Genomic DNA, 17,296 nt, shown 5'->3' on the forward strand with positions numbered 1-17,296 from the left:
ATGTGAGAAATGAGGGGTGGGGTTGTGGTTTGGCAGCCAAGGAGTTTGTGTGCAAAGTTTGGCAAGGATCGGGGCAACGGTGGCGGAGATATGAGTAGGGCAAAAGTGTGACATGTGACATGTGACGTGACGTGACGTGACGTGACGTACTGACAGATGGACGGGCGGACTGACTGACAGCCGGTGGAGGTTTTGATAGTAACTGCTACCAGTATGCCCGCGCAGGTCAGGGTAAAAGAAACCGACCGCTCATAAGATGTAAAAGTTGTCACAGCCTCATGTGTAAAAATGCATCCAATTGGTTAGTTTTAGGCATAGTTTTACTAAGGTTAGGTTTAGGTTTAGGCATAGTATTTTTCACCAGGTTAACATCACCAGATTCTGACTAATGGGATGTAGGAACAATGAGGTTTGGGACCAATGCCACGGCACCATGCGACCTGGCGGTCGCTTATCTCCCGATTAGGGAGTCTTACTGGTTAAATATTTAGTTTTCACCAGGATCTTGGATGGCTTGCTTAAAATAATTGATACAAACATTTTTGGAAATCTCTATGGGGAAAAATGAAAGGAGTGAATGTGATGTGTTGTCTCACAGCATGCATGATGTGTGTTGTTGTGTGACAGGGTGATGAGAGCAGCGGAGGAGACCACCTCCAGCAACGTGTTCCCCTTTAAGATCATTCACTTCAGCAAGAAACACAGAACCTGGTTCTTCTCTGCAGCCAGCGAGGACGAGAGGAGGGTGAGCAGCACTAAATTATATATATATTTTCAGGCCGCGACCCCCAAAATAATCTTATTTTAACTGGGGACCCCCCACCCTGACGAGCACTAAGAGTTGAGGCATTACATTTTGTACAACAAGGTTCTATTGTGAAAATAGCAGATCTACATGCTCACAGTCACAACGCCTCAATTTACAATTTACAATTTAAGCATTTAGCAGGCGTTGCGAGGCGTTGTGAGCATGTAGATTGGCATGTAGATCACAATTTCTGCCTCTAATATTTGACAATTTGGCCAATTTTTGATTTGTCATTTTAGAGGTAATAAAAAGTCCTTAAATTGTAACTTTAGAAATGTGCAGATATACCCTCCATACACTTAAAGTTTATACTGGTTTGTTTACTGTTGAGTGAGAAAACAATGTTGCACATTAAGTTACCGTAATCATCTGGGGAGTCGGGGACCCCCCAGGCCCCCAAAATCCCCCCCTGGGGGTCCCGACACATAAGTTGAGAACCACAATACACAGTATATCGTTATGTCTGTATGTGCTGCCAAAGTGCTCTTTAGCAAGGCACAGACCTTTGATTGATTGATTGAAGACTTTATTAGAAGTTTGCATAGAAAAAGGTCCAGTTTCATGACGGTACAGTTCACTGGTACAAGGTCAACAGGAGATCCTAGAAAAGCACTTGGCTTATTTACACAGGAAACCATTGAAGTAACTCATATAAGACCCTTCTGCTGCTGCTTAAAAAAACTTGTAATGTCTCATTGAACAAGGAGTATCCAAATAAACTATTCGTATATCGAGTCAGTGTTCTGTGGTCGACTAATTGTCTGCAATTCTTCCAGAAATGGATGCGATACTTAAGGAGGGAGATCGATCACTACAACGACAGGAGAGATTCACACATCCCAAGGTGAGAGACACACAACATTACACAGTATTCAACACAATGCACGGCAATGTAGACCAGTGGTTCTCAACCTTTTCAGGCCGCGACCCCCAAAACAATCATATTTTAACTGGGGACCCCCCACAACCTGACGAGCACTAAGAGTTGAGGCATTACATTTTGTATAACACGGTTCTATTGTGAAAATAGCAGATCTACTTGTGAGGCGTTGTGAGCATGTAGATCTGCTATTTTCACAATTTCTGCCTCTAATATTTGACAATTTGGCCAATTTGGAGATATAAAAAAGTCCTTAAATTGTCGCTTTAGAAATGTGCAGATACCCTCTATACACTTAAACTTTATGTTGTTTTTTTTACTGTTGAGTGAGAAAACAATGTTAAGTTAATCATCTGGGGACCCCCCAAAATAATTTGGGGACCCCCCCCCTGGGGGTCCTGACCCACAGGTTGAGAACCACTGATGTAGACCTGTATCATAGAGATACAAGCGCGGGCATGCAAATGTGCTAAAGTCTGCACTACTTTACTAACATCAACATACAACAGCAACAACAATGATAACGATAAAGATGTAATATTTGATTTGATTCATTAGGCATTAGAGACATTAGACAAAATGTTACTTGCTTCTCACAGAAAGAAAAAGGATAAAACACATTAAAGTCTGTGACTTATTAACAAGAAATGACAACATAAAGCAGGCTAAGATAAAAGATAATACAGATATTTCAACCCCACTGAGGAAGTTCTATAGTAGCTTTAGTGTCTGTATTTATAGAATGTGCAATAAGCACAGAAATAACTAGCAATAACCAAATTTATACAGTACATCGTTGCTGCTGGTTCTATTACGTATGTTGCGTGTGACGTGTGCTTCAGCCTACATACAGTATTAGAGCAGTGGTTCTCAACCTGTGGGTCGGAACCCTCATGGGGGGGTCCCCACATTATTTTGGGGGGTCCCCAGATGATTAACTTAACACATTGACCGCCATTTTAACATACCTCCGTACTCCCACCTGCCATTCGTCTCCATAGACTTCCATGTAATTGGGTGTGCACGGATCATGCACACCCATGCCTAGATAATGCACCACGTGTGTCCACATTGCTCACAGCTTTCAAACAAAAAAATCCGAATGGAAATCCGTTCAGGCATTCATGAGATAACAGCCACTATGTTTAACAAAGATGGCTGCCAAAATGGCTGCCATGCTTGAAAGATGGGGTTGCTATGGGGGTTAAACATGCAATTTCGCGATTGCTATCATGCCTACTCCATTTTTGGGGGTCAAAACATTTTTTTGAAAAAAAAGTTTTTTGATTTTTTTTTTTTAATTCTCGGGACTATCGGGCCTGGCGGGGAAAGACATTGGAATAATCTCGGGACTATCGGGCCTGGCAGGGAATGAGTTAATGTGCACTGTTGTTTTTTTCATTCAAGTCAACAGTAAACAAATCAACATTAAGTTTAAGTGTATAGACTAGAGGGTATCTATTACCTACACATTTCTAATGTGACAATTTAAGGACTTTTTAATACCTCTAAAATGACACATTAAACATAGGCCAAAGTGTCAAATATTAGAGGCAGAAATTGTGAAAATAGCTGATCTACATGCTCTCAACGCCTCCGCGAGGCGTTGTGAGCATGTAGATCTGCTATTTTCACAATAGAACCGTGTTATACAAAATGTAATTCCTCAACTCTTAGTGCTCGTCAGGGTGGGGGGTCCCCAGTTAAAATATGATTATTTTGGGGGTCGCGGCCTGAAAAGGTTGAGATCCACTGTGTTAGAGGGACATGGCACTTTGGCTGCAAAACACAAAACATGGCTCTCTTTTAGTGATAAATTCTTGGCGCATGATTCATGCATCTCCTTTTGTCTTTCTTTATTTGAATCTTCCTGAAATAAGTCTGAATTCACTGGCTTACAGTGATGCGTATGTACACAGTAAAATCCTCAGTGTTCATTCATCCATTTATATACAAGATAATGTGTACAAATGGAACCCGTATGAGTCCATTTGGTTACATGTGTACACTCCAGTATTAAAGGACAACTTTGTTTTTTCATTAGAGAAAAGAAAAGATGAGTGTTAAAATGTTTTCATTTACTTCTTTCTATCGTTTTAGTGATTTTAACGATTTTGATTTGCATGCATGCCCCCAGATTGCACCGCAATCTTTCATGGGCAGATGTGACTTATGGGGCTGGTGTAAATAGTAACAAAGAATTTGCTGGCTTATTATGTGTAAAAATACATATTTAGCCACTTGTACGCATGCCCCCAACCACTGAAATCAAAATACTAAAATTGCTAAAACAACAGAAAGCAGTAAATGAAAACATTCTTTAACACTCATCTTTTCTTTTCTCTAATTACAAGCAGACATGCTTGGATTAGCGACCAGGCATCGTATGAATATTTTCAACCACGTAACCCATTTAGGCCTGAGCCCGATTCTAAGACCTGACCTGATTTTTTTGTAAAACTTGAAATATTATTAAAAAATTACAAAAACAAATATGTTGCTAATGCTATAGTGTACATATACTGTACTACACAAAAATGTGTTCCCAGCCTGAGGAGTAAAAGCACAAAAATGCGTTCCCGTCCGGCTTTGCGCAAGTTTTTGCGCTTATTGATCGGCTGTTTTCAGTGAAAGCCTTCCACACAACAACAGAAAACTGAAAAGACACTAGTATAGAGCCCAGGTGCACCCTGGTCAAACACATGGGTTTAACTTAAGTGTTTAAGTAAGAGGGACCCTAGTAGCATAGAAAAGTTTACTTGACTGTGAGGGAGCATGACAGGCCAGATGCATTCATGTAAGGTAGTCAGAGTTTATTGGCAAACGCTGCCCCCTGGTGTTAGAACCCAGGCATGGATGCATAATGCATACAAACACACAATTCAAGGATTCCCAGTATTTAGGCCTATTTGTTTTCCTCCCTCAACGGTGTAGCTTCCATTGGTGATGTTGTGTGGATACCGGCTAGCATTAAAAACAGAGAATCTGAATCCAAGAAGAAAACCTACACTACATGAAACAGTATAAAATAAATATCATTCCCAGTGTGTGTGTGTGTGTGTGTGTGTGTGTGTGTGTGTGTGCGCGTGCGTGCGTGAGTGCATGTGGTTTCCTAATGATGTCTCCTCCTGTTGTTACAGTGATTCAGACTCCGACCCGGAAAGTTTCTATGGCTCCATCGAGAGGCCGATGGATATTAAACACTCTGCCAATAACGCATCAGATGGTAAGATCTGCTAACACACGCACACACGCGCACTCATGCACGCACACGCGCGCGCACACACACACACACACACACACACACACACACACACACACACACACACACACACACACACACACACACACATACACATACACACACACACACACACACACACACACACACACACACACACACCTATACTGGTAGATGTGGTTTAGCAGGACCCTTTAGCTCAAACCTGCGGTTTACAACATTAGCAGGACACCACTTTCCACTTGCTTTACTAATATGTGGAGCATGTCAAAAAATCTATTTTGAGCCATAGAACACATATTTCACTTCAAAAGTTGAATAAACTCAACACAACTCAAGTTTTAACAATCTGACAAAATCCTACATTAGGAGGACATTAGATAATTAGGTTCTAAGCTCCGCCCATGTGAATTAACAGGACTAACTACATTAACAGGACAGCTGCAATTAAACACATGAAAATATGTCACTGCAGGGTATTTAAGGGTCAAATGTGATTAAATGTGACATAGCTAAACACAAACAAGGCATTCTATTGATGTTTTTAAATCTCTTCCTAAGACACATTTGTTTTTTCGCTGGCTTTTAATGTTCCTTAATTTTCCTGCGCAAATCGCTACACAGTATGTCTACACTCATGTCATCAACATGGATCTGTCCCATATAGCGCCCCCATCAGGCCGATTTTTTCAAACACATTTTTGGACACTGCTCCTACAAATTTTGCCCTAAAATCACGAAAATCGGTACACCCCACATTCTCTGAGCCAACCAAAACTATGCATTGTCCACACAACTAGGAACCAATGCCAGTTACATCCGTCTTTGTGTATACATGTGACCTGACGGTCGCTTATCTCCCGATTAGGGAGTCTTACTGGTAGGCCTGTTTGTCATTTATGCACCATGTACAGCACTTCGGTCAATGTCTCTTGCCTACAGTGGTGTGTTACTGTTTCAACACCTGACTTGCCCTCAGGATCAACCATACAAGTGGAATATAAGCCAGTAAACATGCAGGACTGGAATGACATCGATACAAAGCTCACTAACTAAGTGTTGTTGGTGCCACTGAGATGGTAAACTACAATTCAATGCAATATGACTACTGTGTGTGACTTAGCAGGCCTGAGAACAGGCTGAGAGATGTGATTTCAACATCTTCAATGTTGAGCTACTGTTAATAAAGTTCTGCAGTGAACAAACTAGCATTTTCATCCATCTTGGTCGAAGGGCGACATTGAAAATGTCATGACTGAGGGGTCAATAGACTTAAGCTTTGTGAAGTTAACTTTACAGCTCGTCTGTTATTCTTGACTTCTTTAGAGATTTTCATAAGAGATTTACTGGAAGGGTTATAAGACCAAAAACTATAGCTGAAAAACACACCAATCATGAACAAGGTTCAACATTTATTTTTTGTAGGACACAGGAATGTAGCCCTGCCCCGCTGTAATCAGACAAAATTCGGGGAAGACCGCCAAAGCACCTCAGACCGTAGGGATGGGACAATATACGATATTATCGTTTATCGTGATAAAAAACACTCACAATAATCATATTGTGGAGATTTAATTTATCGTGATATCATCCTCTGTCATACACTGGGATCAATTCACCTTTTATTTGCCGAGCTGCATATCCAGTACTATTTAAACCCTCTATAATTGGTAAAAGGTACATAATATATGTACTTGATACAGTAGTTTTTCACTCTCTACCAAATCTCTTTGCCAAAAAATAGACGATCTACAAGCTCACAATGCTTCGTGCTGCGAGCTTGTAGATCTGCATGATTACTGCATGATTGATCTGTCGCAAAGCCCTCTCCCTAACTGTGAGGATTGGACGACAGCGTAGCAAAACACTTCCACCCAAAGTTGGCTCCCATAACCCGCTAAAAAGCCCGTACCTTGGCCCCCCATCGACCGGGAGAGACGGGGCCAGCACCCAGGGGGTACCCAGGGGCCCAGCCACCGCCAGGGCTCCCCACGGACCCCCTGGGAAAAAAATATGGGAAAATAGTCAAAAGTAGCCGATCATAAATGTGACCCGATTAGGGAGTCTTACTGGTATATAGGCAAATTAATATCAAAAACATTTATATTACATTATTACGGCCATGGTGAAACGTTGCTGCTGGGGGACCTGCTACAGTGATTATAGCTACCCAGAACATTTGAAGGGAGCATTTTTCAAATCATTTTCCGAAACCAAAATCTGCCTTAGACTGCAGCCTGTCGATTGTAGGTATAAATTATCGATACATTTGTTGTTTTTGGGTCAGTTTTAAGTGCACTGCAATTAAGCAATGACATTGTTTTTTCCAGCGGGTAAATGCACAGGAAGAAAAATTAAGTGAATCTTTAAAATATAGCAGATCCACAAGTCTAGGTATGCAGGTCGCCGGTTCGATTCCCGATCCGGACGACCTTTGCCACATGTCATTCCCCATCTCTCTCCCCATTTCCTGTCTGTCTACTATCCTAACAAATAAAGGCATAAAAAGCCCAAAAAACTAATCTTAAAAAAAAAGAAAGTCAGGTCTGAGATTTATCACCCAGCCCTACTTTAATGTTGAGTTACATGTTGTATGACATAATTTTTGTAGCTGCAAGGGATAATTATGGCAATTATAATTTGATAATTGATTTGCAGTATCTCATAAGCTACAGTGCGTTACTGCATCCCCATTATTCAGTTGCCTGCAAATGTATAAATAGGCTACTTTTTCCAGAATTATGTTTAATACCAGCGTTAGTCCAGAAACCCCCACATTTACATAAATCAAAACATCTATTTTCAATAAAGTAGTAAATGAGGATCTCCCTCAATTGATCTTTTCGAGAAATTAAATAAAGGTTGAATGAATGCAAATCTTTTGTATTGCTAAATGCTCATGATGTCCCCGAACATGCCATGACAAGGCAAATGTTTTCTTTGGATATTAATGTTATCACCACCGGCACCACCAAGATGGTTACTTTGTCAACTATCATTATTCTGATATTGCTACCATGCTGTTATGTAAAAATGTTCATATTCTGTTCACACAGTGGTTCTCAAAGTGAATTCCAGGTTGGAATCCACTTTGAGAACCACTGTTCAGGCCCAGGGACTCTGACACTGTTGTTTTTGACAACAAATTTTGATTTAGTTTTGAATAAAATGTCATTTAATTTTAGTAATAATTTAGTGACCTGAAGAGTTTTAGTTTTAGTCTAATTTTAGTCGACTAAATATCATACATTTTTAGGCGACTAAATCTACAGTTCATTTAGTCAACTAAAATGTATTTTGGCAGGCCTTGATGGCATCGTAATGAGTGATTTTACACTTGGTTGTGTGCTGAAAATAGCAGATCTACAAGCTCACAACGCGTTGCGCGACACGTTGTGAGCTTGTAGATCTGCTATTTTCAGCACGCAACACTTGAGAACAACCAAACATAAAATTACTCTCTACTCCACTAGTCCCTCCCTAACGTTTTAGTCTAGTTTTGATTTTGTTGACGAAATTGTCAATATAATTAGTCTTAGTTTTAGTCATCACAGCTTAGTTTTTATTTAGTTTTTGTCAGTGAAAGAAATGCAATCGACAAATACTTTTCGTCATAGTTTTAGTCAACAACATCTACACTGCTCTGACAGTACAAATGGAACCAAATGAACACTAAGTCTCATGATGCAAGGTTAAATTAACATTATCTGTCTGTCTGTCTGTCTGTCTGTCTGTCTGTCTGTCTGTCTGTCTGTCTGTCTGTCTGTCTGTCTGTCTGTCTGTCTGCCTGCCTGTTTGTCTGCCGATTGTTAACCAATTTGAGTTAAGCTCTCCTCCACTCTTTTCAAAGATTTCACCTTGTGCAGGGAAACCCTTTCACTCATTCTTTCCACTGTAGCCCACTTGCTGATTACTAGCTTGCAATGCAATCAGCCACTGATCAAATTCACCTGTGCTGCCTGCCCATCCCCCATCCCCCATCTCCCTCACTGCACTCACTCAAAACTGTGTGAGTGAGAAGCTGCCCCTCCCCCCACAGTCAGTTGGTTTGTTTGTATGCAGTCTGTACAAGGCAAGGCTTTAAATACTGTGAATATGTGTGAAAGTAAATCCTACGTGTTACTTTATGCTTAGGGTAGTCTTACTAGTGACTATATACAAATGGAACCAAATGGAACTCATAATCTGTGTAATCTATGCACATGGCTTATTTTTTTGTCAGGGAATTATTTTGGGGAGGGGGTCCCCAGATGATTATCTAAATGACTGTGCACCATTGCTTTCTCTCTGAACAGTAAACATACAGCATAAGGTTTAAGTGTAAGGGTATCTTCAGATTTCTAAAGTACCCTTCCGTAATCAATGGGGGCAATTTACCCCTTTTTGTGCAGATATATGACCGATTTGTTGCATGTCTGAGTCATCATGACATCACTGAGATGCCATAGACTCCTACCTACCCACTGTCTGACGTGACCTACCACTGCCGGATGCACCCACGCACACGCGCACACACGCACCTCATCCCGGATTGTATAACAGATTTCTTAAGCCCGGTTCACAATGCAACATGCTAGCCCAGATGATCCTTTTGCCGTCCTATAACCTAAAAGCCTAACATGGGTTGTGACAGCACTGAGAGTAGAGACGTGCTACAGCCAATCAGAGAACAGGACAGGTGGCTTGTTTGATTTAATTCACACATTATTTTCTTTTATATAATTAAAAGACTGTTTGTCTGTCTGGATCAATCCAGTGATATAACTTTAATAATTCTCGTGGGCGAATCCAGGTGTGACAGAACACTCTCAATGGAGCTATTGTAGTCCAGCCTGAGGATGCAGTAGCCTAGACTCCGAACCTCTTCAGGCGATAAAAGCAATATAGTTGCAAATTCTTTATCCTCACGTGCGTTGTGTCCCACTTGAGCTCCTCTTTATTGTGTACTTCAAGGAACTTGTGTACTTCAAGGAACTTTAAATCCCTGCTCCCTCAAGCAAGGAGATGAGGATTAGATTTGAGTCTGGAGGAATCAAGCAGGTTAGACTGATTGTAGTCCGAGCATTTCAGGCAAAAAAGTGCGCGATTCCATCAAAATACTGCACAAACTGGCCGGACTATAGTAACATTGTGTCACATATGAGGAAATGGCATATTCGGGACAACCTTGGTAGTAGGCTAATAAGGCTATGCTTTATTCAAGCCAAACGAGACACTCTATTTGGTGCTTTATGATCCCACAGGGAATGCTACAATTTGTCAATCAGTGTCATCACCGATAAACAAACTTTTACTGCACTGTTTTTACAGTACAGTAAAAGTACAGACAGTACAGTACAGACAGTACAGTTCAGTGATAAAAGGTCAAGGTCACAAGCTTATTTAGAATAATTTGACCGTAGAATTGTAGTAAGCTAATTTGGTGTCATATACTGTATCTGAAGGCTAGTGAAGTCACTGATCTACAAGATGTACACACAATTCGTAACACAAGAATTTTGCCTATACTGTGTAATACTGTGTAGAGGAATAATTCTAGAATCAGTATCGGGATTTAAAGGGATATTCCATTTAAAAAAACTCTGCCTTGCATGGGTCTGCCTCCCCAGGCTCAGGGCCTCTCCCCACACACACCCATTGTAACTTCAAACTCCATTATATTTTTTTCTGGTGACTCATACTACCCTCCTAATACATGAGCAGGCCATGTTTTTTTTCGATACAATTTTTCATTTATTTGTAATAATTTTAATTTTTCAAATTTTCCCAAAGAATTATTACAAATAAATGAAAAGGGTTATTGAGAAAACACGGCCTGCTCACGTATTAGGAGGGTAGTATGAGTCACCAGAAAAAAATAGTGTGTGTTTTTAATGAAGTTTGAAGTTACAATGGGTGTGTATGTGGAGAGGCCCTGAGCCTGGGGGGAAAGATAACATTTACATCAAATATATAAATATTAAAAACTGTTCAGGGTGTTCATAAAAGCCTGATTAGATGATAAAGTGACCAAAATGATCTGTAGGCTTGAACTTAATTAGCATTTTTACCCAAGGGTAAAAATGGTGCCTGGGTGCCTGCCTACTCCTGTATGTCGGAGTTAACTTAAACTCATATGTACTGTACATGATGTCATGGTCATGATGTGGTCATGTGATACTGTATATAGGAGCTACGCTGATCAGCATACATGACTGTGCAGAGCTGCTACCAGTGGTTGCTTTGGGGTTTTCTTTTCAGGGCTGACGGTCATTTATTGACGTCACATGCACGAGCGCCTTTAGATGTGTGCGTGCTAACTAAAAGTTTGCTTTGAACAAATCTCATCTATCACAGTAATGGAGCCAGGTAGCCTGAGACACGCACAATGCACATACAGTCACCGCTGGAAACCTACAGTAGGTGTTAAAGTAGCCTATCCATATGAATAGGGGAGTATGTGCAAGCCCACCACTCACTGCCTGCCTGGTAAACCTGTTATGCGAATAGCCATTTGATTACCATGGTCATCACTTGTATAGCTACACATTTTTAAAGTGACAGTTTAAGTACTTTCTAATACCTCTAGAGTGACAGTTTAAATTAAACATTGGCCAAATTGACAAATATTATGCAGAAATTGTGAAAATAGCCAATCTACATCCTCGTGAGCATGTAGATCTGCTATTATTATTAATGTAGGGGGTTGTGTCCTGAAAAGGTTGAGAACCACTGCATTAATCCATTTAGGCCTGGGGCCGATTCTAAAAATGCCTTTTAAATCCGGCCAAGATTTTCATTAAGAAAACAAATGCAATTCATTAATAAAAAATAGAAACATGTAAGAACCACAAAATGTACAGTCAATTGGATGAGTGGTTTGTAAAATATGCATAGCCTCCTTGGAGTGAGCTAAAATGTTGGCAAACTTGGAAAATGGACATTAATATAAACGTGATTTTTTGGGACGTTTTGATTAATTATTACACAAAATAACAATACAACAATTGCAATATCTGGTTAAATTTGTATAATTAAGAAACATTGTCTGTATGTTATGCAAATCATGTTGCAGGCCCATGGTGTGGCAAACCACCAACATGGTAGACCCCTGAACAGTGTTTATGCCAAGTTTAGTGTGGATTGGAGCAACGGTGTGCCTGTGGCAGCCAGGGGCCCCTGGGAGCCACATTGGGCCCCTTGTGTTGCTATTATAATGGCCGACCCCTGAACGGTGTTTGTTCAATCAAGTTTAGTGTGGATCGGAGCAATGGTATGCCTGTGGCAGCCAGGGGCCCCTGGGGGCCACATTGGGCCCCTTGTGTTGCTATTATAATGGCCGACCCCTGAACGGTGTTTGTGCAATCAAGTTTAGTGCGGATCGGAGCAACGGTGTGCCTGTGTCAGCCAGGGGCACCCGGGGGCCACATTGGGCCCCTTGTGTTGCTATTATAATGGTAGACCCCTGAACGGTGTTTGTGCCAAGTTTAGTGTGGATCGGAGCAACGGTATGCCTGTGGCAGCCAGGGGCCCCTGGGGGCCACGTGGGGCCTGTGGTGTTGCTATTATAATGGCAGACCCCCAGAACGGTGTTTGTACAATCAAGTTTAGTGTGGATCAGAGCAACGGTGTGCCTGTGGCAGCCAGGGGCCCCTGGGGGCCACATGGGGCCCTTGGTGTTGCTATTATAATGGCAGACCCCTGAACGGTGTGTGTGCCAAGTTTAGTGTGGATCGGAGCAACGGTGTGCTTATGGCAGCCAGGGGCCCCTGGGGGCCACATGGGGCCTGTGGTGTTGCTATTATAATGGCAGACCCCTGAAGAGTGTTTATGACTAACGTTATTCACCCAAAATGCTATGTCATTGAAATGTTCATAAAAACATGTATGTGCATTAACAGGACTCTGACACCCAGCCAATCAGGTGCTTCAAAACATACACTGTGTGTGAATATTCATGAGCTTGTGTATGAACATGCAGTAGCATTACACAACCTATGGGGGCGCTGTTCAGACACAAAAAAGTCGGGTGTATGTGTATTAACAGGACATCAAAAAAAAAAGGTGGATTTGGGCTCTCTAGACCAAAGTAGCCTATCCATATGAATAGGGGAGTATGTGCAAGCCCACCACTCACTGCCTGCCTGGTAAACCTGTTATGCGAATAGCCATTTGATTACCATGGTCATCACTTGTATAGCTACACATTTTTAAAGTGACAGTTTAAGTACTTTCTAATACCTCTAGAGTGACAGTTTAAATTAAACATTGGCCAAATTGACAAATATTATGCAGAAATTGTGAAAATAGCCAATCTACATCCTCGTGAGCATGTAGATCTGCTATTATTATTAATGTAGGGGGTTGTGTCCTGAAAAGGTTGAGAACCACTGCATTAATCCATTTAGGCCTGGGGCCGATTCTAAAAATGCCTTTTAAATCCGGCCAAGATTTTCATTAAGAAAACAAATGCAATTCATTAATAAAAAATAGAAACATGTAAGAACCACAAAATGTACAGTCAATTGGATGAGTGGTTTGTAAAATATGCATAGCCTCCTTGGAGTGAGCTAAAATGTTGGCAAACTTGGAAAATGGACATTAATATAAACGTGATTTTTTGGGACGTTTTGATTAATTATTACACAAAATAACAATACAACAATTGCAATATCTGGTTAAATTTGTATAATTAAGAAACATTGTCTGTATGTTATGCAAATCATGTTGCAGGCCCATGGTGTGGCAAACCACCAACATGGTAGACCCCTGAACAGTGTTTATGCCAAGTTTAGTGTGGATTGGAGCAACGGTGTGCCTGTGGCAGCCAGGGGCCCCTGGGAGCCACATTGGGCCCCTTGTGTTGCTATTATAATGGCCGACCCCTGAACGGTGTTTGTTCAATCAAGTTTAGTGTGGATCGGAGCAATGGTATGCCTGTGGCAGCCAGGGGCCCCTGGGGGCCACATTGGGCCCCTTGTGTTGCTATTATAATGGCCGACCCCTGAACGGTGTTTGTGCAATCAAGTTTAGTGCGGATCGGAGCAACGGTGTGCCTGTGTCAGCCAGGGGCACCCGGGGGCCACATTGGGCCCCTTGTGTTGCTATTATAATGGTAGACCCCTGAACGGTGTTTGTGCCAAGTTTAGTGTGGATCGGAGCAACGGTATGCCTGTGGCAGCCAGGGGCCCCTGGGGGCCACGTGGGGCCTGTGGTGTTGCTATTATAATGGCAGACCCCCAGAACGGTGTTTGTACAATCAAGTTTAGTGTGGATCAGAGCAACGGTGTGCCTGTGGCAGCCAGGGGCCCCTGGGGGCCACATGGGGCCCTTGGTGTTGCTATTATAATGGCAGACCCCTGAACGGTGTGTGTGCCAAGTTTAGTGTGGATCGGAGCAACGGTGTGCTTATGGCAGCCAGGGGCCCCTGGGGGCCACATGGGGCCTGTGGTGTTGCTATTATAATGGCAGACCCCTGAAGAGTGTTTATGACTAACGTTATTCACCCAAAATGCTATGTCATTGAAATGTTCATAAAAACATGTATGTGCATTAACAGGACTCTGACACCCAGCCAATCAGGTGCTTCAAAACATACACTGTGTGTGAATATTCATGAGCTTGTGTATGAACATGCAGTAGCATTACACAACCTATGGGGGCGCTGTTCAGACACAAAAAAGTCGGGTGTATGTGTATTAACAGGACATCAAAAAAAAAAGGTGGATTTGGGCTCTCTAGACCAATAGAAACACTTCTGCTATTTCAGAATTGTCCATGAATTAGCAGGACACCAGTCCTGTCCTGCTAATCCAAAATGTCCTGTTAGTGTGGTGTGTATTCAGGCCAATTGTCCCGTTAAACCACATTTACCAACACACACACACACAGACCATGAATGTAGTTTTTACTATGGTGAAAGAAATGCAAATTACAGTATCTGTACTTTACTTGAGTATTGTGCATCTCTGTCTATGTCCAAAAATGTTACTTTCCAGGATTTAAATTCAAAGTGGCAGATCTACAAGCTCAAAGATACTTTTGTGTGACGCAACAGTATGATCAAGTAGGGCAGTGGTTCTCAACCTGTGGGTCGGGACCCCCTAAATTATTTTGGTGGGTCCCAGACGATTAACTTAATGTGCAACATTGTTTTCTCACTCAACAGTAAACAAACCAACATAAAGTTTAAGTGTCTAAGAGGGTATATGCACATTTATAAAGTGACAATTTAAGGACTTGTTAATACAGTACCATCTGGGTTCCAGTGGTGGGAAAAGTTCTGCATGTCTTTACAAAAGTAAAATCAATACAGCAATATAGAAATATTCTGTTGGACAAGTACACGTCCAGTAATCAAAATTTACTTGAGGAAAAGTAGAAAAGTATTGGCATCAAAATATACATAAATATACATAAATATACCAAAAGTAGAACGTCATTATGCAGAATGTCCCATTTCACAAGCTACAAGCTCACAATGCATCACATGGCGAGCTTGAGGATTGTCTATTTCATACAACTGGCATGCAACTGGCGGCCCGGGGGCCACATGTGGCGGCCCGGGGGCCACATGTGGCCCCCACTTTCACTTAATGCGGCCCGCAGGTTAATACCGGAATACTGATATATTACTGATTTCAGCTGTTACATTTCCAAACATGACCTGCTTTAATTCTGTCAGTCAATATTAGTAGCTTGTATAGTATATTATGCATGGTCTCTTTGCTTACAGATTACGTTGATGATGAGGATGATGAAGAGGAAGACTACCTAAAACCTGACGCAGACTATTCACCTGACACAGACTATTCACCCTCATCCACAGGTACAACGCACACACACACACACACACACACACACACACACACACACACTCTCTCATTAACCCATTAAATGTTAGCTATTGAAAAATAGCAGATATACAAGCTCACTGTGCAGCACCGTGTGCCGTGCTGCAAGCTTGTAGATCTGCTATTTTTTGAAAAGTCATGAAGATTTGTGCAAATCTTTGAATATATGTATTTTTAAAGCGAACATTTGTAACTCAAATTTTGCTCCTGGGGGTGCCTGGAACTAAATATTTTGAGATGGGGGTCCGTGGCCAAAGACATATCATGTTGGGGGTCTTTCACATGAAAAAGTTTGAGCACCACTGACATAGAAACATAGGTTTTTCAGAAACCTGCTACACAGTTTGGGGGCTAGGAGGGCAAATTGTCTAGGACGAGTGGATTTTTGTCCTCGGGCTTTTAGCGAGGGTTCTGTCAGCATCCCTGTGTTGGCTGATCTGAGTGAACGGGTGGGGTTGTAGGGGTTGATCAGGTTTTGGAGGTATGGAGGAGCCGTACCTTTGGCTGCTTTGAAGGTCAGCATCAGTGTTTTGTATTCAGTGCGGTCACTCAATCTCTGTAAAGCGCCTTGGATAAGGCACTATATAAATGCACCATTTACAGTTTACATGTATCCTCCCCTCGCCACCAGGTAAACCCGTGGCCCCTCCTCCGTCGTACCACCCTCCCCCGGTGCCCTCCCTCCCGCAGCACCGGACGCCGGACTCCTCCTCCTCCAGCCTGTCCCTCCACAAGCCGCCGCCTCCCCCCCTGCCTAACAACAACCACCGGACCCCCGCCCTCTCCCCCGGCCCCCTGGGGCCCACCAAGAAACCCCCTCACCCCGCCTTCCCCCCTCCCCCCTGCCTCCCGAAGGGCCTGCCCCCGCCTCTCCCTCCCCTGCAGCTGAAGCCGCCGCCGCCGGCGTCGCTCAACGGTACGCCTGTCATAATTACTACATAATAATCGCCTGATCGCAATTGTTTGACATGATCGCAATTATTTTGTCATAATCATCATGATCGTTTCCATAGTTGAAACATGTTCATATGTTTTCAAACATTTTCGAAAATAGTGGAAATAGCCGATCTACAAGCTCACAACGCGTCGCATCGCGACGCGTTGTGAGCTTGGAGATCGGCTATTTCCTCGATTTTAGTATTTTACGATTTTAGTATTTTGATTTCAGTGGTTGGGGGCATGCGTACAAGTGGCTAAATATGTCTCTTTGGACACAATAAGCTGACAATTTCTTTGTTACTATTTACACCAGCCCCATAAGTCACATCTGCCCATGAAAGACTGCGGTGCATCTTGGGAATGGGCTTATTAGGTCTAAAAAGACATATTTAGCCACTTGCATGCCACCTGGGGGCATGCATTCAAATCAAAATCCTTAAAATCCTTAAAACGATAGAAAGAAGTAAATGAAAACATTTTAACACTCATCTTTTCTTTTCTCTAATGACTATCTAACATATGAACAAAGTTGTTCTTTAAATCGTTAATTGCAATTATTTGAGTGACAACTAATCGTCATGTAAAATGTCCTCATC

The 17,296-nt window shown here is 42.1% G+C and overlaps 1 protein-coding gene across 1 annotated transcript in view; it reads left to right on the forward strand.

The window, feature by feature from the left end:
- The window catches only part of LOC308299101 (SH3 domain-binding protein 2-like), a gene marked incomplete at both ends in the record, with an annotated part of 45,583 nt that overhangs the window by 17,972 nt on the left and 10,315 nt on the right, over positions 1–17,296 (forward strand). The window contains 5 exons of the mRNA XM_080742825.1: positions 628–745; positions 1,585–1,652; positions 4,829–4,914; positions 15,644–15,736; positions 16,393–16,677. Of these exons, the coding sequence (XP_080598951.1) occupies positions 628–745; positions 1,585–1,652; positions 4,829–4,914; positions 15,644–15,736; positions 16,393–16,677 (650 nt within the window). The remainder of the gene's footprint in view (positions 1–627; positions 746–1,584; positions 1,653–4,828; positions 4,915–15,643; positions 15,737–16,392; positions 16,678–17,296) is intronic.

The sequence above is a fragment of the Nannobrachium achirus genome (assembly GCF_963921795.1).
Source record: "Nannobrachium achirus genome assembly, chromosome: 15".
Classification (NCBI taxonomy): Eukaryota; Metazoa; Chordata; class Actinopteri; order Myctophiformes; family Myctophidae; genus Nannobrachium; species Nannobrachium achirus.